This window comes from Tamandua tetradactyla, chromosome 23 (genome assembly GCF_023851605.1).
Source record: "Tamandua tetradactyla isolate mTamTet1 chromosome 23, mTamTet1.pri, whole genome shotgun sequence".
NCBI lineage: Eukaryota > Metazoa > Chordata > Mammalia > Pilosa > Myrmecophagidae > Tamandua > Tamandua tetradactyla.
In genome coordinates, this window is record NC_135349.1 from 19,874,409 (window position 1) to 19,894,685 (window position 20,277).

General features: G+C 53.9%; 1 protein-coding gene and 1 pseudogene across 32 annotated transcripts in view; one reads left to right on the forward strand and one right to left on the reverse strand.

Moving 5' to 3' along the window:
• The window catches only part of LOC143667178 (inositol polyphosphate-5-phosphatase A-like), a 73,926-nt gene that overhangs the window by 34,686 nt on the left and 18,963 nt on the right, over positions 1–20,277 (reverse strand). For 15 of the 32 annotated variants that reach the window (XR_013167928.1, XR_013167926.1, XR_013167922.1 and 12 more), the window contains exons 6-12: positions 10,071–10,568; positions 8,803–8,939; positions 7,792–7,887; positions 7,520–7,594; positions 2,808–3,267; positions 1,676–1,774; positions 187–365 (exon numbers count right to left, since the gene is read on the reverse strand). Coding sequence is in view for 12 of the 32 variants with exons in the window: in XM_077141105.1 (XP_076997220.1) it covers positions 187–193 (7 nt within the window). In the remaining 20 variants the exon portion in view is untranslated. Of the gene's footprint in view, positions 1–186; positions 366–1,675; positions 1,775–2,114; positions 3,268–7,519; positions 7,595–7,791; positions 7,888–8,802; positions 9,803–10,070; positions 10,569–15,631; positions 15,752–20,277 lie in introns of all 32 variants that reach the window. The other 17 variants (XR_013167927.1, XR_013167924.1, XM_077141101.1 and 14 more) reach the window with 15 other exon arrangements.
• LOC143667175 (golgin subfamily A member 2 pseudogene) lies at positions 3,333–6,899 on the forward strand (annotated as a pseudogene).

Genomic DNA, 20,277 nt, shown 5'->3' on the forward strand with positions numbered 1-20,277 from the left:
GTCCCCAGGTACTGTCCTCCACTGCTCCCAGCTATGCCACTAGAGCTTCCTGAAAGGCTGGGTGTGTGCAGGGGTGGGGGAGTGGGGGTGGGGGCCTGCCCCTGCAAGGATGGCCATGGCAGACCTCTTTCCTGAACGGGATCTTGTGAAGTGCTCACGACCCTTCGTGTGGACAGTTGAACTTACCCACCATCCGTCGTTACTGTGGGAAAGTGACATGGGGCCTGTGGGTGGCCCAGGCTCCCTCTGCAGACTCGTTGTGAGCCATCAGCTGGGGAGGCCATCCTCTGCCCCCCAGACTTAGATAAGGTGCAGCCACCACAGGACAGGGCAGGCCAGGGCGAGACGCACAGGGCTGCATCTCCCTACAAGACAGAAAGAAGGAAAGGCAGGCTCAGGACAGTTCACGTCGATGTGAGGGAAGAAAAAAACAGGCTCTTTTAATCTACTCCTGTCAGAGCAGACATATTGTGGGCAAGATCTTTTGATTAGATATTTCCATGAGAATGTGCCGCCCCCACCCATTTAAGGTGGGTCTTAGTTTACCAGAGTCCTTAAAAGTGCTCACAAAGAGTTCAGAGCTGATGCAGGGAGATGACACCACCATGACATTTGGAGATGCAGACAGAAATGGCCCCAGGAGATGCTAAGAGATGAAACCCATGCAAAGTCTATTCCAGAGAAGCTAAGTCCCACACGTGCTTACAGAGGACGCCACTGGAATCAGAAACTGAAAGCAACAAACAGGGAGCAAGGACCAGCAAACACAGCCATAGGCCTTCCCAGCTGACAGTGTTCCAGATGCTGACAGCTTTTCCTCCAAGAAAACGTCCTCTTGTTGGCATCTTAATTGGGACATTTTCATGGCTTCACCATGACAAACTCATAACTTAATGAGTCCCCTTTGTAAAAGCTGATGCATTTCTGGCAGCTTTAGCAAACTTGAACACCATCGTAACCAGGAACTCTCAGGAGGAAGACGTGGGTAACCGAAAGATCCCAGGCCTCCCTGAGCCCCAGAGCAAAGGACAGGCCTCCTCTGGGCCCCACGCATGGCCATCGATTGAAGCTGGGGCAGGGGCCCTAGAGGGAAGCCTCCCGTAGCCGCTGTGCAAAAACCACAGACGGGAATTCCTGCTCCTGAACAGGGACTCGAGAGCTGAGCCTCCTTGCTGCCACTGCTGGAGCTTCCCCAGACCATGGGGCCTGACGACCTGAGACGCCACACAGGACAAGGAGGGGAGCCAGTCTCCTATAGGTGCTAGGCATGCACTTGGCTCGTGGCACAAAGCCTGTAGTGCTTTCTGTCTGTACTTACAAAACTCACCAAGGACATGGAGTCACCAAGACCACTGAAACTCTCCTCCTGTCCCTCGGTCATGGAGTAGGATGGGCAGCAGGGGGACAGCATGGGGCATCCAGAGGGCACACAAAGGTGTCCTCCACACAAATGCTGCCCAGTACTCTAATCCAAGCCCAAGGGACACAGTCACTAGACCATTTCAGGGTCAGGCGACTGTTGCTGGCTTTTTGTGCCCACCCTAGGGAAGTGGCAGGCATTTGGAATATCTTCTCTTGTGGGCAAATTGTGAGAACATGCCCAAAGGATAAATCTGTGGACAATATTGCCGTGAAAACGCCTTCCTCAGCCCCCAGGAGGCCCACAGTCACTTACTTGACAAACTTGTCCACGTGTGCCATGGAGACTTCATATTCTTACCCCGAACCACTCACAGAGCAAGGCCAGGAAGTGTGGCTTGTGCATGTGAACGACCTGGGGAGAAGCACACACGGTTAGGCTTGCTTGTGTGTGTGGACAGTAGGGGCGAGGCACACACACTCAGGGCCGCTCATGCGCATGGACAGTCAGGAGGTGGCATGCACGGTCAGGAACAGCAAGAAAGACCTGCACCCGGGTCTCTAGGCATTATTTTCCTACCCTCCTGTATCCAGCTGCTTTTTTTCCTGTCATCATCCATTTTCCCATTTCAATGAATTCATAAAAAAGGATGCAGAATTTCTTTATACTGCCTTTAATAATTTAGGGCCATATTTTCCTAACTATAAAAAGTATATTATACGGCGCATGGGTGATTCAGTCGTAGAATGCTTACCTTCCATGCAGGAGATCCGGGATTGATTCCCAGACCAAAAAACCAAACAAATGATAATAAAAAGAAAGAAAAGTACATGCAAATCTTTAAATCATTTACAATCTCATAAATAAATATACTCAGCGGTGACCTTTCAAGTGTCCCTCCAGAACGGAGCAAGAAGTGTTTCTATGAGTGTGCATGTGTGCGTGTGGTATTGTGTGTACAGTTCGGCACACACACAATTTGCTCCCTCCTTGGAAACAATAAATGGAGCTCCCCAGAAGTGAACAAGTGATCAAACCTGGCACTGCCCCTCTGCCCCAGCCCCATTCCGTAACAGAGGAGGATGCTGAGGCCAGCGAACTGAGCCCCATCAGCCAGATCTGCTCCACAACAAACACCACAAACCTCAACTTCCTGGGCCCCCGTCTCCCCAGCAGGAGTGTGGACCATTCACCACATCCCCCATGACCCACCAAAGGGCCTGTGTTCCTCTGCCCACCCCCCCGCACCAGCCAGCTTGTCTTGGGAGATTCCTGGAAACCCATCAGGTTCCGGGCCTGCAGACTATCCCATGGAAGTCATACTTGCCAATCCCCACAACGGCCAGAGCCAATTGCTATCATGAATATCCTCATATTTGCATATAATACCCTATGGCTCTGTTTCCATGGGAAACCCTAATACATACCCCTTTAGGTGTCTACTTACTCAGAAATCTGCAGTTTTTCTAACACTGGGGCTTTACGGATGAGAACCCACATAGGCGCGCGGGGTGAGGCGCCTCCTTTGAGCTGAGCAGAGGGTGACAGCGGCACAGATCCCAGAGAGCACTGGGCACAGGTAGGTGGGGGCTTCCCTCATTGAGCTGGGGTGTCTAGCCAGACCCCTAACCCGCTGCCAGGCAGCCCACCAGGGTCCGCACCAACTCTGAAGGGGCTCTGAGGGGAGGGCGAGACTGAGGGATGGTGGAGTAGGGCTGGGGATAGGTAAGAAAGGCTGGACCCACTGCGGAGGTAGGAGAACTGTGCGGGGCTGAGCCTTCCCTTTCTAGCTCCCCACCTACCTCCTGAGTCCGGGACCTGGTCCCCGTCTAGGGATAGTCTGCAGTGGAGGAGGGTCCAGGGTGAGAGGTGGAGATGGGCTTCAGGGCTATGGAGTAACTGAAACCCTGCATGGGAAATAAAGAGCTGCCAGGATGGGAGCTGAGTGCGCACCCAGAAGGGGGACCACCCGGGAGTGGGAGGAGGGAGAGGTTGTACCATAACCCCATTGTGGGAGGAGACAGGTACTGGCCCCACCCCTCAGAGGTGGCAGTTACAGCAGCCATGCCCCTCCCCCCAGAGTGGGTGGAGACGACTCTGCAGGCAGCCTTCATTGTGAGCTCACCCTCCAGGCCCCACCCACAATCACCTGGCACCACCCCCTTTCCCTGTCAATCTTCTCATCGCCCAATAGGCTGGGAGGCTGAGGCCACACCCACATTCCATGTTGCCTAGCACCTCCCTGGTCCCTCCCTTCCCTGGCTCAGTCCCACATCAGTACAGTAGCTAGTGGATGCAAGTCTGCAGTGGTTGCTGGATTACATGATGTCGCGCCATCGACCCTTTCCCCTGTCCCAGATGTCGGAAGAAGCCGGACGGCAGAAATTGACCGCGCTCAGAAAAAAGTTTTGCCCAATCCCCCTTCCCGAGATGTCAGAAGAAACCCAACAGCAGAAACTGGCCTCAGCCAGAAAAATGTTATGTGAATTTCAGCTGAAAAACAACCTTCCCATTCCACCAAGAGTGAAGAAGAAAGAGAAGGTACAAAAGGGCCCTGAAACATCAATGTCGGGTGGCCACTCACCTGGGAACATGCCCAAAGACCGTGCCACTCCTCCTTCACCGGCCGATGACACCACCCCTCCTGGCAGTGTCAATCTTGCCTGTGCTAGTTCCCCTTGTACTAGAGGCATGGCATCACCTAACAACTCTGATGCCAAAAATGGTCCTCTTGCCTTGGAGGAAAACAAGACTATGTCATCTACTGAGACCCTGCAACAGATTTCACGACCTTTTTTTCATGGGTTCCTGCCTGAGTCCTCACCCAGCATCAACAGGAAGGACCAGACATCCTCAAATGACATGAAGACTCTAGAGAGCCGATACCAAGAGTCATCACTAGCCCTGGATTCCAGCAGTCCTACACATGATCAACTCACAAAGAAGATACAAGAGTTGAATCAAGAAAAACAAGATGCTTTTAAGCAATTGGAGGAAGTCATACAAGAGTTTGAACAAAACTTCATCAACCAGCAAGGAGCTCTCAGACAACGGCTACAAGAACATCATCAGACAATTGGGATTCTAGTGTCTGAGAAGGAACAGTTATACATAGCCCTTATGCACACTCAGCAGGCTCTCATGCAGAAAGAAGGCGAGGCAGAGGATCTTGTAAGTCACTTGCAGTCTGAAAGGCAACGTGTAAGTGAGCTGGAGCACACCCTGTCCGCTGTCTCCACTCAGCAGAAGCAGGTGGACAAGACCAACCAAGAGCTAACCAAAGAACATGACAACCTGAAAGTAGAGTTCTGTAAACAAAGCAAAAGCTATGAGGCCCTGAAGCAACATAACTCAGAACTGGAAGAGAAACTTCGGGTCTTGCTCATGGAGAAGTCAGCCATGCAGCGAGGGATGGAGGAGCTGCACAGGAAGCTGGAGATGAGAGAACCTGCAAAACCATCACTGCTGCAGCCTGGAGATCTTAATGGCAACCAGCAGTTACAGCAGGCCCTGGAGGAGTGGGAACAGCTGCAGCTACATGGGGGGCAGCTGACAGAAACTCTCAAAAATACACAACAAGACAAAGACACAATTGCCGAGGCCCTGAGAAAAGAGCGTGCCATTTGTCAGGAGCAGGTTCAGCAGTTTCGAGAACAGGTGAGAACACCAAGAGAGGAAAAGCTACAGAAATTGGAGGACAATTTAGTTCAACTGAAGAACGAGACAGCTGCACCCCCATCCCAGAAGCCCCCAGCCGGGCCCTCCGAGATGGGGCAACGGCTGCAAGCAGAGGCTAGCCAGCTGCGGAAGAAGCTAGAGCACCTAGCAGGGCAGCTGCAGGCCCAGATGAAGGACAATGAGGACCTAAGTCATCTGAGTCAGGAGCAGGAGGTGAGGCTGCTGCAGTTGGAGCAGGAAGCTGAGCTCTGTGAAGAGCAGGCGGCAGAGCGGAAACACATTCTGGAGAACATGGAGAACAACTGTGGCACCATCACCCGCGTTCTGTCCCAAAACTGCAAACTCACAGGGCAGTTAGATGAATTACAGAATGACTTTCTCAGGCTGGGCAACAAAAATATGGAGGTAACCAACGCCCTGCATTCAGTTAAGACAGAGCTGGCCAAGAAGCTGGGAAAGCTGCAGGAAAACCTGGAGGGACTCAAAGAGACAACAGAATTAAAGAGCATAGAGGCTCGGGGTTTGCAAGAGCAGCGTGACCAGTACCAGAGCCACCTGGAGCAGTATATACTTGCATGTCAGCAGCTCGTGGCTGTCTATCAGCAGCTAGCCACCAGGAAGGAGATGCTGCAAAAGCATTTAGGGATGCAGACCCAGCTAGTGGAAAAGCTGCCACACGAGGATGTTCAGAGGGAGGCTATGGCTGAAATGATGTGCCAGGAATTCCAGGGGACTCAGGAGTGCCTGGAAGCTGCCAACCAACAGAATCAACAATTGCAGGCCCAGTTGGGCCTTATGAGCTTGCCTGGGGAAGGAAATGCTACAGAGAGTGAGCAAGGAGATGAAGAGGATCAGCACCCAGACCTGAGCATCCCTGAAGACCTAGACAGTCGAGAGGCCATGGTGGCATTTTGCAAATCAGCCATAGCTAGTGATGAAGAGCGGGCATGCCTACGGAGGCAGCTGAAGGAGCAGAAGCTACGCTGCCAGCACCTGGCTCACCAGGTGACCTCATCTCAGCATGAACCAGAGGTGCCCCCTACCACCGGGACCGGTGGGGAAAGTGTATCAGGGGACATTAATCAGGCTCTGCAAGGGGATATGAAGAAGCTGCACCAATGCTTTGCAGAAATTACACAACAGAAACTAGAATTGATGGACCGGATGGAAGAACTGGAGCATCGCTGCCTCCAGCTCTCTGGAGAGATAGATACAACTGTTGAGCGCATCACCCTCTATCAAAATCAGAGGGCAGTAATGAAGGAGCATCACCGTATAAAAGAGGCAAACATTAACCACTCAGCAAATGAGAAAGAAGATATTAAGGTGAAACTGCTGGAGATGCAGGAGATCAACAAAATACATGTTAGTGAATGCAAAGAATGGCATGGCAACTTTATGGCAGCTACCAAGAGCCCTGCTGATCAGGCAACAACAGCATCCCCAAGTCACCAGGAGCCTGCAGGTGACAACGGCCAGGTCCTTCACAAGGGGAACCTGGCAAATGACGTGGGATCTGCAAAGGGAGAGGCCCTCCAAGGCCAAACTGTTTCAGAGACTCCCACTGCGCAGCAGAAAATACAACTGCTACGTGAGACTCAATACCCTCAAGATCACCATGGCCTGGGCAATAATCCCTGCTTCCCCTTCTTCTACCGGGCTGAGGAGTATGAAGAAGCAAAGGTTCGGGTTATCTAAGGCTGTCTCTCTGGCTGGCAAAACACCGGGTAGTGGGGCTGGGGGCAAAGCCTCCACTTTTTCCCAAACAATCCCTCCCCACCCCCTTTCCTGCCCCCCTTTCCTACCAAGTCATACTGAATAAAAACTAAACTTTTAAAGGTGTGCAGACCTCATCTGATACTTGTCTCTGCACGTCCGCACAGACCCTCTAAGGGTACCCGAGGCTCTACACTGCAGCCATGTGCAGCCCAGGCTGCCCACAGGGTCTTCACCAAGGGACTTAACCTGCAAACATGCACCTGCGTGTGCTCAGATCACCCAGGCACAACCGTGCTCACATGCACGCACACACACACACACACTAAGCCCACTGCACAGGATGTGAGGCGTCTGTGTGTCTGTAGTCCCCACATGCGTGCATGGCTTCCCTACTCCAGATGAAGCTCAGGGCCTGCTGGCTGCCCTGAGGCTGGGGAGTTTGTGCACCCCAAGAACCCAACCTTGGCACATGCCCCACGTGAGTGGGTCTCATCATCAAGCATCTAGTCACAAGCAGCAGGGATGCATCCTACCAGCCTTTCATGGCTGAGCCACGACCTCACAAGGCAAATGCACAGAAGTAAGGCAAATGCACAGAAGTCACGTGTATATGTCCCCCAGGCAGGCAAGACCTCCAGATGAGGTTTCAACACCCACCCTGGGGCAGGGGAAGGGACACGCAGGGGCAGTCCCACATGCAAGGGGCAGGGAAGGGCCCAGGGCCCAGAGCTGTCAGCAGGGACTCCCAGGCAATAGGCTCACCATTGTGTTGTTCTTGCTTCAGAAAACTTCCTGGTTGATGAAGTCAAAGAGCTTCTTTTCTAACTGGAGCATAACCTGCAAAATCAAAGTTTTGAATCCACACGTGCAGATCGTGGGGCCAATGTACTCACCGGGACACGGCCCTTCTGAACTCCTCCCCCACCTCGGTCACATGGCCCTCTGGGCTCAGGGGTCCACCAGTGGCATGAGTTCCTCATCAGGGCCCTGGCCCCAGCCCGTAAGCACCCCTGCGGGGACACACACACACGCACCCTGCAGTCATTGTGGCTCTTGCGGAAGATTAACTTCACATCTTCGGTGGTGTCCGCAGCCCAGACAGTGTGCATGGTGTCTTTTGTGCAGAGTGTCTGTGGGGAGACAGAGGCTCAGACCGAGTGCTCAGCCTCGGCCTGGGCAGCAGCATCTGTGGGGGAGGTCACGCCGGCACCCCTCAGGAAGGTGCTGGAAAGCACTTGGGGCCATCCTTGCTGTGATCTTAAAGAAGCACCATGCAAAACGGGGTACACACTATGGCTGCTCCCAGATAAAAGCCACCATGTGTCACCATGCTCAGAACCCCAGCTCTGTCCTGGAAAAAGGCCTGGTAGGAATGTGCCAAGGGGAGCCTGTGGCCCCCCGAAGACAAGACGGCTCCCAGGAGCTTCCCACTCTTAACATTGACAGTACTCCACAAGAGGTCTCGTTAAAAACTGAGCAGGCTTATTATGACCAAAGCAGAGGTGAGGGGTTAGGGTGAAGGGCCCACCCCGCCATGGGTTCACGGGCAGTACAGGGCCATGGAACCAGCCTTGTCGGGAGAGTCAAAGAAGGCCAAGGTGGGCATAAACGACCCGCCGGGCCTGCAGGTAGGGACGTTGGGCACATCAAGAGAAGGCTGCTGCGCTTGGCATGTGGCCCGCATTTGCTGGCAGGGTCGGGTAAGGGGAGCGGTTGAGTGACTGCCGGCCCACAACGGGGTCCGACCATCCAAGCCACGTCATCACTGCTAAGGCCAGCAGGGAATGTTCCAGCTAAACAGACAGCGCAGGGCCTTCGGGCCAAACTGCATGCAGCAACTGGCTGTTGTCAATGCAGGATGCTTGGAAATTTCTTGTTTTCAGTAAATGGGGTATTCACTCAGAGGCAGTGACCAACTGACACCTCCAGGGAGGGGTGGCCCCACAGTACTAATCCTGCCATGGGGGGAGCCGAGGGGTGAGTTCCATTAAGCCTGGAGAAGCCATGAAAACATATAGGTAGGAAAAGAAGTGCAAGGCTCATACCTGAAGGCAACGGATGTTGTAAAGAAGTTGAAGGTCTACATGAATGGGAGGCATCCATGCTGCCCATAATGAGAAGGGACGAGGATGCCGGAAACCGGGTACCACGTCTGGAGGAATCAAAGCGTGTCACCCTGCTCCTGCACAGAAATGCAGACTGGATGGGGACCCACGGGGACTGCAGGCAATAGGCCCTTCCAGAGGCAGGAGGCAGACGGCTGTCCCTGGAGGTGATGGGACAGCTGATAATAGGCTGGGTTTGTGCATAAATTATACTTCATTAAAGTGGTTTTTTAAATATACAAGAAATGATTTTTATTTAAAGAGAAAAAAAATGTGCCACAGAATATGAGCCTTTAGGTTATCCACTGATTTTGGCTTTAAAATATTCTCCCTGAAAGAGCCCAGGAGTGCAGGATTAGGCACCAGGGAGTGTGCAAGGGAAGTACGGGAATGGTAGGGGGCCAGCATGGGGACACGGGAAGTGTGGGGACAATGGAAGGGTCACAGTGTGGGGACAACGGAAGGGTCACAGCATAGAGACATGGGAAGGGTAACAGCGTGGGGACAAGAGAAGGGGCCTCTGTTTCCTGGTTCCTTGCTGCCCAGGGCCCCGACATTCAGAGCACAGAGGAGCTCATCGGGTCAAGCCCTCCAAAGTGCTGTTGCACCCACAGTGAGCACTCAGCCTGCCACCTCGCGGGGTCCTGCGCCCAGCACGCGCATCAGGAGACCCACATCCTGTGTCCCCGAGGCGTCCACGAGCAGCTGCTTCCGCGCTGCTTTACTTGGCCACTCTGGACTCCTAAAGGTGGCCAAAGGCTCAACACAGGGCTGACCGCAGGGCCCAGGAGGGAGGCCCCGTGCCACCCAGCGCCCCCATTCATGCAGGCTTAATGGAGGGTCAAGCCCCTCCTGCAACGCCTCTCGGCCCGCCGGTACCAGGGTCACCCAACTGAGGCCTCCGCCTGCCCGCCGGTCTCCTCACGGAGGCATCACTCTCCTGTGAAGGGAGAGAAACCCCCACGCACTACTGATAAGAAGCCCTACAGGGTTCCTTCCTCCTCAGTGGGCCCAGGGGCGCTAGAAGGTACCTTGGTTCTCCCGACACCCAAACCCACCCACAAGCCCCCGCCGGGTTCGCATTTCTCGGGGGAGGACATGGCCCCCGTGGGCGGAACCCCACCTCCCAGCCCCAGCGGCACACCGGGCACTCCTCCGGAGGTTTGGGCTTATCCCCCGTCGCCCCGTGCCCCAGTGTTATCACATACCTGGAGACCTGAGACAATGCATCCTTTATTCAGGTGGTTCAGTCCCCCCACAGGTCCGCTAGGTGAGGCGCGGGCTTTGCGATCGGCATTTTGATCCCAGTTCTGCACCTGGAGCATTTTTTCGGTCTCCCAGTTGCCCTGTTGGCCGGGCGGACACCATCCCAGCGTACAAACCCACTCGGGCTGCTGGTCCCCACAGCACCCGGGCACGAGCAGGCCTGTCCTCACTGAGACAGGTGACACCATGCACACAACTCTCCACCCGTGTGGAGAATGCAGGCACAGCCCCTGGGCAGCTCCTGAGAGTGGGTGAAGCACCAGGCACCATGCTCAGAGGCCACCGAGCCCGCCACAGAAGTGGCTGCGCTTGGGCCTGCTCCAGCCCGGGTGCAGTAGGGCCCACTGGCTCCATCTTTCCAAAGTGCCCCGCAGTGTGCTGAGGACAGAGCACCCGGCTTCCAGGCATCTCCAGGAGCATCTTTCCCTGCCAAGGCAGCTCTGAAACAGAAGTGGCCCTTGTAAGAAACGTGGTGGCACCTCTTCAGCTTGTTGGAAAGCAATCGGCCCTCCGCCCCTCATGCCCATCTCCTGAGCTGGCCAGTTCTACGTGGTTCCAAAATGGGGCTTTTACTTGTCAAGGAACCCCAGAGGGCACCCACAGAACCTCTGGAGACTCTCCTTCCTGCATCACAGACCCCAATGTTTTGTCACCTGAGTAGTGGGGATGGAAGGGGCCGCCAAGCAACCGTGGACAGGTCACCATCCCTGGGTCCTGGACAACACACTGGGCACGCCCCTGCGTCGCCCGGAAGGAGGCCCTACCCTGCCTTCCTCCTCTCACCCGGACTGGCCCTGTCCATTTTAACCTCCACCATTTCTCCCAGGATGGCTAGCGGGCACAAGGGGCGGTGGGGACACCCCACATGACCAGACGCATGAGAAGGCGTCAGGCGGCTGCTCTCCATTTCGGCATGGAGTTTTGAGTGATCTATCTCGAGACCACTTTTGACTGTTTTAGGCCTAAACGAGGACACAGGGGTACTCGTGGCAGACCCTGAGTGTGAAGGACAAAGAGGTTGCATGAGCCCAGGATGGGGACACCGACTGGAGAGCACACCTGCTTCGTTGGACAAAAAGACGTTCCAAGCAGACAGCGAGGCATGAGAAGTGAGTGAAACTTTCAGGCCCCAGGCCTGTGCCCTCTGACATCCTTCCCGCTGTGCTGCTCTTCCTCACTGAGTCGGAGGGCAGGCGTGCCACCCAACGTGTACTTGGGCAAGGGGCAGGACCCTCGGCAGTCGGGGGCACAAGGATGGTGGGTGGGCTCGCCGCAGCCGCCACTCACTCGGGCTATAGTTTGCATCTCTGGCTGTGCAAACTCATATGGCAGGGGTGGCATTTGCTGCAGAGTCCTTCACAGGAAGTGGAGTCCTTCTAGCACTCCTAGGACCATTTCTCCATAGCTTCAAGAAAGAGCACCCATGATGCTTGCCTTCTGGGACTGTCGGCCAGTCAACCAAGGGCCTAAGTGTGCTTCTCCTCCCTGCTCAGGGGTGGGGAAGTCTGGGGCTCAGACACAAGCTCTTTGGGGAACGTGTGCCCTGTGTTAGATGCACATCGAGGGAAAGGCACATAGACAGCCTGCTTACTTCTAAGAGTGACAAAACCAGGAAGGCAGCCTGCAACCATGGGAAGGGCTCACGCATCTGTAAAGTTTTCTCCTTTCAGCTGCTAAAGGTCTATGTGGTAAATGAAATCTCTGATGTGCTCTCTACTTAAAACACACCCTCTTGGTCCACAGCCACCAGGTAGCTTTAAAAGCTGTGTGCCCGCTCACCTTCGGCAACACCTCCTCGGCCCAGGAGCCCCGGAGACACCCAGGGAGGCCCTCACTGTGGGCAGGGCATTGGAGCCTCGGGATAGCCACACCCCAGCCGAGCAGCTGCCAGCCCTGCCCTCCTGGAGCTGGCTGAACAGAGACTCCCAGAGCATGGTAAAGGGCACCCCGGTGGGGTCTGCAGGGGCAGGGAGGGGCCCGGTGTTGTGGGGCAGGGTCTGTGGATGGTTGTGCCTAAACCCAGAATGTTGCAGCACATTGGGGGCCATGGGCAGGGTGGAGCCGATGCCACGTATGCGATGTTAAGGCCAACCCAGGCTTCTCTGGGGTCATGAACCAGGAGGGATCAGGAGGGCCAGTGGGGAGGTGAGGGTCCAGTCACGGACGCCACAGGACAGGGCCACTCAGCAGCAACTAGAGCATCTCATGACCCGCCCACAGGGTGTCAGAGTCCGCGGGTCCAGGGGTACTGCTTGCCTGTGGCACCCAAGCAGCAGGCCTAGTCCCGGCCCTGCCTCTGCACACCTGTCTCCAGGAGCAGCACCAACGAGGAAGTATATACCCTGCCTGTGGGGACCAGGGCCCAAGCACCCCGAGACCTCAGCTTGGCCCCCCAGATGCCTTGTCAATTCTGGAGCAAACAGGGCCCCACAAAGGGGAAGAGGAGCTCATGCAGATTTTTGGGTGAGCAGGTCAGAACAGTCACCCAATGGCTGAGGCTTCTGATAGGCAGAGAGCTTCCCAGACAAGGAAACCTGGGGCTGAGGGCGGCTTTATCTCCTCAAGAGCAGAGTCTTTCACCACTCACCTCCCTCCAATTTGGGGAGCAAAAGTGCAAGTTTTAATAGCTAAAAGAACTCAAAATGAAAGACAAAACCCGTGTGGCCTCCACACGTACACACCCTCTGAACACTTGTCAAGGGGTACACGTTAGTGCCTTCTTACGGGACTGCCAAGAGAAGTGAATCCTTTTTTTCAAATTGAGACATTTTCAAAGCAAGTGACCCCGTCCAGCCAATGTCTCCCTCAACACAGGTTCTCCTGATCGAGGGCAGGTTGCGGCCCAGCGGGCAGAGCCCACAGTCAGCAGGTCCCACGGGGCCTCGGGGTGCAGGATGCACGTTCCCTGCAATGCGCCCCTCCCCACAGAGTGCATGGACACAGTGCCAAGGAGCAGAGGGCTGTGCCCACTGGCTCTCATAAGCTGAAAGCCAAAGAATCTTTAAATGAAGAAATACAAGTAGTACCAGGTCTTGGGTTCAGGAGGAGCCCCCAGAGCCACAACCGTCCTCAGCGCCAATGCACGGAGCCCCCGAGTCAACCATGTGGCTGGGACAGCTGCCTGGGCTCCTGCTCACAATTCAGTAGCATCTATATTAGGTCATCTACATGCTAGGAAATATAAGGCTGGCAGCTCTGACATGAGGTCAGTGGCCGTGGCTCGGCCTGGACATTCCCAGGACTCAAGTGCAGCCAGAGCCCATGGCCCAGCCCTTGGGGGAAGGTGGCTGTGCACGCTCCACGCCCAGACCTGGGAGGGGCCCGGTGCATAGAGCTCGCAGGCAAAGCTGTCACCTCTGTGGCCGCAACAGACATGACATGAAATAACAACCAAGTCTAAACATGCAAAACTTTCCTTCTCAGGCTGACAAAGAGGAATATGAGCTGTTGTAAAGAAACGGCTTGGTTCTTAAGCAAACTCTCTACCTAGGACTTGGTGCATCCGACTGGCAAACTGAAGCTACAAGTGAAGGTGGCCGAACCATGGGCAGGGCATCCAGTGGTGCGGGACCAGTCTCGGCTGCAGCATGAGACTCACTGCCATGTGCAGACCTGACCCCAGGGATGCAGGGCTGGTGGGTGGCCCTGAAGGTGCATTCACCAAGTTTTCATGCCCATCCCTCAAAATGTGACCCTGTTCTGAGCTTCTATCCCGACAACCTCACGGTACAGAACAAGGATGCCCCTGATAGTGAGAAATAGCAGACGAAGACGGAGAGGACAGGTGGAGGCGGGGGTCCCAGGCCTGGCCCCACCGCACAGAGGCAGAGAGTAGATGTGTGCGGGACCCGAGCCTGAGCTCAAAAGAAAATCCTCTAAAAGAAACAGGCCTGAAAATCACCATCCACAGTGGTTCAGAATGAAAGCTCCTGGAGGCAGCAGGCCTGTTAGGGATAAATCTCAGCAGAGGATCGACACGGCACCGGGAGGTCCCAGCGTTCTCCTGTCTACACACCCCCACGTGTGGCTAGAACCCGAGTCAGAAGCTGAGGACCTTGCACGTTTCACAGAATAGCTGAGTCCATCAACCTGAGTCGAGGGTGACTGCTAGCTTTGCTCATTTATAGAAACCTGTGCCACTATCCGCAAGGTCTTCCGAAAAGCAAGAATTAAAACAAGAGCAAATCTGTGCCCTGGAAACTGCCCGGAAGCCTGCAAAGAACGCAGGGGCCCCTCGCTGTGTGCGGACTGGACTGAAGGGAGAGAATCCACCCAGGGGCTCACCAGAGGGCAACAGGATGCCTCAGCCAGTGTGGCTAGGTGGAGATCTAGACAGGAAGCCAGACACCAGGCACCCATTTAAAATGAAACCCTCAGGACCCGGGCAATTTCCCTCCATCCCTGCAGCCCCTCCTCTCTGTCTCTTGGTCCTCTCCCCTGGGACATCTCTCTCCCTCCCCTATTCCCGCTGACCCCCTCTCCCAGGGCACCACCCTCCCCTATTCCTGTTGATTCCTTACCCCGGGGAACCACCCTTCTCTATTCCTGCTGATCCCCTACTCCGGGGTACCACTCTTCCCTGTCCCTGCAGACATCCTCCCCCGAGGCACCACCACCCGGTCCCTGCTGCCCCACCCCCGGGGCACCACCCTCCCCTGAACCTGCTGAAACCCCCCCCGGGGCGCCACCACCCCCTGTTCCTGCTGCCCCATCCCCAGGGGAACCACCACCCCCTGTACCTGCTGCCCCTCCCTTGGAACACCACCCTCTCCTGTCCCTGTTGACCTCCTGTTCCGGAGCACCATATTCCCAGCCCATTCCCTGCTGCCCACTTCTCCCTAGGATCCACTCCTGATGTATGGGGCTTGACTCCCGACAGGCCTGGCCTGCACTTAGTATGTACCTGTCAGCAACTGACAACTGATTTTAAAAGACAGCCACCAGCTCCCTAAATTGCATCCATCACAGGAACTATTAGGCAGGACCAGGCAGGAGGTGTGCGCACGCTGGGCCGGGAGGAGATGGCGAGCCTGGCCCCGCTGTCAGTCCGTGTCATGTGAGCCCAGCTGAGCACCCCAGCTGCCAACTGCCAGCACTCAAGGTATTAAGAACACCCACAGGAGTGCACCAGCAGGCGGCACACAGAGCCCATGTGGCCACCCATCCAGGGGTGCTGCATCCTCTCAGGCAGAGCAGGATCATCGTGTTTAATTTGCATACATTTTAATTGCAGCCCACATGACCCACATGCTGCCATCACAGCCCCGCCCGGAAAGAGTCATGCCTGTCCGTGTGCATCTGCGGTGTGAGACGTATGGATTCCACAGGGAAGGGCCTCCTGGTGGGCATGGGGCACCCTTCACTGGCCACAACCACACTCCCAAGGCTTCCTGGGGCCCCCCGATTTCCAGGGTGGTGCTGGTCTACGATCCAGGACCCAGCAGGTGCCTGGGCATGGGCAGAGTACACAGGAACGCACACAGGATGCCATGAGGACACGAACCTTGGCTCCCCAACAGGCATGGCCCCCAGGACCGCCTCTCCCACAGCACACCATGGGCCCTTCATCCCTCCGCGAGGACAGGCAGGGCCAGTGACCCCACAGCAAGGTGGCAGGAAAAATCTGCTGGACAAACGATGAATACAGGTCAGAACTCAGGAACAGCAAGTTTTGATGGTGTAACCAGACCTGGAATACCGAAGCCCTCTGCAGGCCTCCTTGAAAAGAGGGATGCCCCTGGCTCGCATACACCGAGTTGGCACCAACCACCTGTGGGCACCGACCTGCTCTACATGTCAAGATTTTTCTAAAGATGCTCTAGTTCTGAACAATTCTTAACCATAAAAAACAGAGGCTGAAGTACAAACTGTACTAAACAGAAGGAACCCACAAGTGTTCATCAAGTGCTCTTATTCTAACTAAAGGGACGAAGGTAGCTTGGGAGGGCTGACGCCCCTAGAGGCCACAGCCTATGCCTCCCCGTGGGGCAGAGGCAGTTGGGGAGACAGACCTCAGGCTCAAATGCCATCGGAGTCCCTGGAGGGCCTACCCCGAGGTATGAGTCCACAGTAATGGGTGGGGCCCGGGAATCTGTAGGCCAAGCAAGCTCCCAAGCCCCGCTGGTCTGGGCAGTCGCCCCCCCACCCACCCTGAGTACCCACCCCTGAGGAAGTGCCCCAGAGGACACACCCCTGAGGACCCGCCCCAACGACTGGGCCCCAAACACCCACACCCTGAGGACCTGCCCCTGAGGACCCACAGAAGTCTCCTTGGCCCCTTGTGACCCTCCCCCGACCACCCCACACCCTCCCCAGAAACCACCCATCTGCTTTGCGTTCCTAGAGAGCAGTCTGCCTTTTCCAGACTATGACTTGGAGTCCAAAGGATGCACCCTTTTTGGCCTGGCTGCTTCCATGTAGCGCTCCATGCTGACATCCATCCACGCCCAGGTAGGATGGGGGCTCTTTCCTGTGTTTCGCTGAGCGTGTCCCACTGCACAGATGCACCACAGCGTTTATCCATGCGCTGATGAGTGTGATCTGACTAGTTTGCCATATTTAGTGATTACGAATGAAGCCAAACCATGAACGTATGAAAAGTTTCGTACGCGTGGGGATGTGCATGTGGGCCTCCATGTCTCTTAGGGAAACACCAGGGAGTGGAATGGCTGGCTCATGGGCGAGGCATATTTTAACGTTCCAAGAGGCTGCTGGATGCTTCTCCGGGTGGGGTTTCATTGTCCATTTCCACCTGCAGCCTGTGAGACTACCAGTTCCCTTACATTTTTGCCCACACATAGTGTGATCAGACTTTCTAATTATAGCAAATGTTGGAAACTTAGTGGTGTTTAGGGGAAAATTCTGGCCTTGACTGCACTTCCCATGAGACCGATGGGATGCCGAGCATCTCACACAAGGTTTGCCCCTGTGAATCCTGGGTGAGGGGTCTGTGGTAGGTAGATTCAGGTGTCAACTTGGCCAGGTGAAGATGCCCAGTTCTACTGCTGTGGACATGAGCAGACGGCATGTGAATGCCATCTGTTTCTGATTACAGCTGCAGTCGGCTAGGAGGCATGCCTGCTGCAATGAATGAGCTTGCATTTAATTGGCTGGTGCTTAAATGAGAGACTCAATGTAGCAGAGCCCAAGCAGCTCAGCATACCTCAGCTCAGTACTTGGAGCTCAGTCCAGGCCTTTGGAGATGCAGAAAGGAATCACCCCAGGGAAAGTTGCTGGAACCCAGAGGCCTGGAGAGAAGGTCAACAGAGACTGCCCTGTGCCTTCCTGCAAGAAAGAACCTGCACTGAAAGTTAGCTGCCTTTCCTCTGAAGAACTAACAAAATAAATACCCTTTTAAAAAACAAAAATAAATACATACCCTTTAATTAAAAGCTAATCCATCTCTGGTGTCTTGCATTTGGCAGCAAGCAAACTAGAACACAGTCCATTCAGATTTTTAACTCTCTTTAACTGAAACCCCAGTCTTTGTCTTACCAGGTTGTGGCAGTTCGTTATTTATACAGTGTTTAGGTACAAGTCTTTTCTTTGATATGTTTGCAAATTCTTTCTCCCAGGCTGTGAATTGCTGACTTATTTTTGTAAATGTCTTTTGAAGAGCAAATGGGCTCCATTTTGATGAAGTCTAGTTGAGTTTCATCTTGAATTTTATACTAGGTGGTGGCTTCTTTTGTCAAGACCACGTTTTAAGATGTAATGATGTAATCAGATGTAACGTTTTCTTGAAGTTCTACAATCTTAGCTTTTAGGCCTATGATCAACCTGACTTCATTTTTTTTGAACATGTTTTGCTGTCAGGGCTGGCTGAGGTTCCGTTTCTGCCTATGGCCAGCTTTTACAGCACCATTTGCTGAAAATTTTGCCCTCTCCCCAGTGAACCTGCCCTGGTACCTCTGTCAAAAGTCCATCCATTTACAGGTTTGCTCTCAGCTCTCGGCACTGTTCTCTGGCCACTCACCTGGCCCACACTGGCCCCATGCAGTCTCGCTCAGCCGAGCTCTGTGGCATGTCCTAGGGGAGTAATGGAGGCCTCCAGCTTTGTACTTTCACAAACTTGTTCTGAGTATTCTAGGTCCTTTGCATTTCCTTATAAATTTTACAACCACCTTGTCAGTTTTCACAAATTTTCAGAAAGAAACCAGTCTGGCTTTTGTTTTGCCCTGAATCTCTAGATCCACGTGGGAGAGGCCACTCAAGGTGTGCACATGGCAGTACAGGAGCTCACAGCCAGGAGTGTGCCACACCCACTCCCTCACTGCTCAGCAGACCCCTTGGATACCCCGTCAACTTTCAGTCCATGGCAGACAGCTGGAGAGCTCTCTTGCTGAAGCTCACACCTCTGTTTGAGGGTTTGTGTAGGGGTGTGTGCCACTATGAAAAGATTTATGTCCTCTTGAAAAGCCATGTTCTAATCCTAATCAATCAATCTTGAGGGAGCAACTGTTTCTTCTAATCCCTATTCAGCACTATAGGTAGGGAATTTGATTAGGTTATCTCCACAGATACGTGACACTCAATTCTGGGCATTAAATTTCATTAGATGGAGACGTGTCTCCATCCATTCTACCTGGGTCTCGATTAGTTTACTGGAATCCTATGAAAGGGGAGACATTTTGGAGAGAGTTCCTTTTGAGAATGAGGAGTGAGCTGCAGAACCACGACAGAAGGATGAGAGAACCACAGACTCCACTAGACAACGACCTTTGGAGATGAAGAAGGAAAACATTTCCTGGAAGCTGTATGAAACAAGAGGCCTGGAGAGAAAGCCAGCAGATGCCACCACGTTCGCCATGTGCCTTTCAAACTGAGGGTTAAACCCTGAATGTCACTGGCTGTGGTAGTTAGGTTCAGCTGTCAACTTGGCTAGGCGAAGTCACCTAGCTTTGTTGCTGTGGACATGAGCCAATGGCATGTGAAACTCATCTGTTTCTGATGACATCTGCAGGTGGTGAGGAGGCGTGTCTGCTGCAATGAATGATGTTTCATTTAATTGGCTGGAAGCTTAAATGAGAGAGCTCCATGTAGCACAGGCCAAGCAGCTCAGCATACCTCATCTCAGCACTAGCAGCTCAGCCCAGGCCTTTGGAGATGCAGAAAACAATTACCCCCGGGGAACGTTGCTGAAACCCAGAGGCCTGGAAAGAAGGCCAGCCGAGATCCCATCCCTGTGCCTTCCCATGTAAGAAAGAACCACACTGAAAGTTAGCTGCCTTTCCCCTGAAGAAATAGAACCTGCGCTCCTTCCCTCTGTTTCATCATCTGCACCTTAGCCTCCTTCCCTCTGTCCCAGCACCTGCACCCTATGATCCTTCCCTCTGCCCTCAGTACCTGCACTCTCCTGGTCCAGGCTGCTCAGAACTGCATGGTGCACAGGGGGCTCAGCCAAAGGTCAGGAAGCCTTAATAACAAAAAGCATCTCAAGAAAAAAAGGACTGGCATTCCATCATGCTGCTACAGGGTCCTGAACAACCACAAGCACCCACAACCCAGGACCGCCAGGCTACCCAGGAGGTTCCTGCACAGGAGCAGATTTACAGGGCCCACAGATCCTTCCCAGCTGCCTGCAGCTGGGAAGCACCAGCATCTCCCCAAAGTGCATGGAGCCCGGCATAAAATTAACCTGGCATCAATTGTTTTCCACCCATTTGACAGACCCATGTCAGCTCATCTGCAAGAGGAAATAAAAAAGTCAAGCCTAAATGCGTAAAAAATTATGATGAAGTTCTAAATAAAGCAGGGGATGGACTGATTGAGTCAAAAGTCAATCAATCAGTGGATGGATGGATTAGGGACATCTCATGAGCCCTAAAGAAATGATTTGCCCAAACACTGGGATTCAACGGCAGAGCACCAGATTCCAACACTTTTAGGAAGAAATAATGAAAGATCAATTCAAAGAAAAAATAGATCAAGAACGCGGGGACTTGGCGTGCTGACACACCTATTGCTGAGAACCATTTTCTCGGTTGAGAAACTTCTGAAAACTTCGGGAGCGTTTATTTACTTTCAACACCTTCCTGAGATCGGTATTTTCAATTTGGATCCAAGTTATTATTTTTCACATCACAGCAGCGGGGAGTGTAGTAAAGTGGCTCACATTTTAGTGCTAAAAAGATCGCTATGACATTCTCT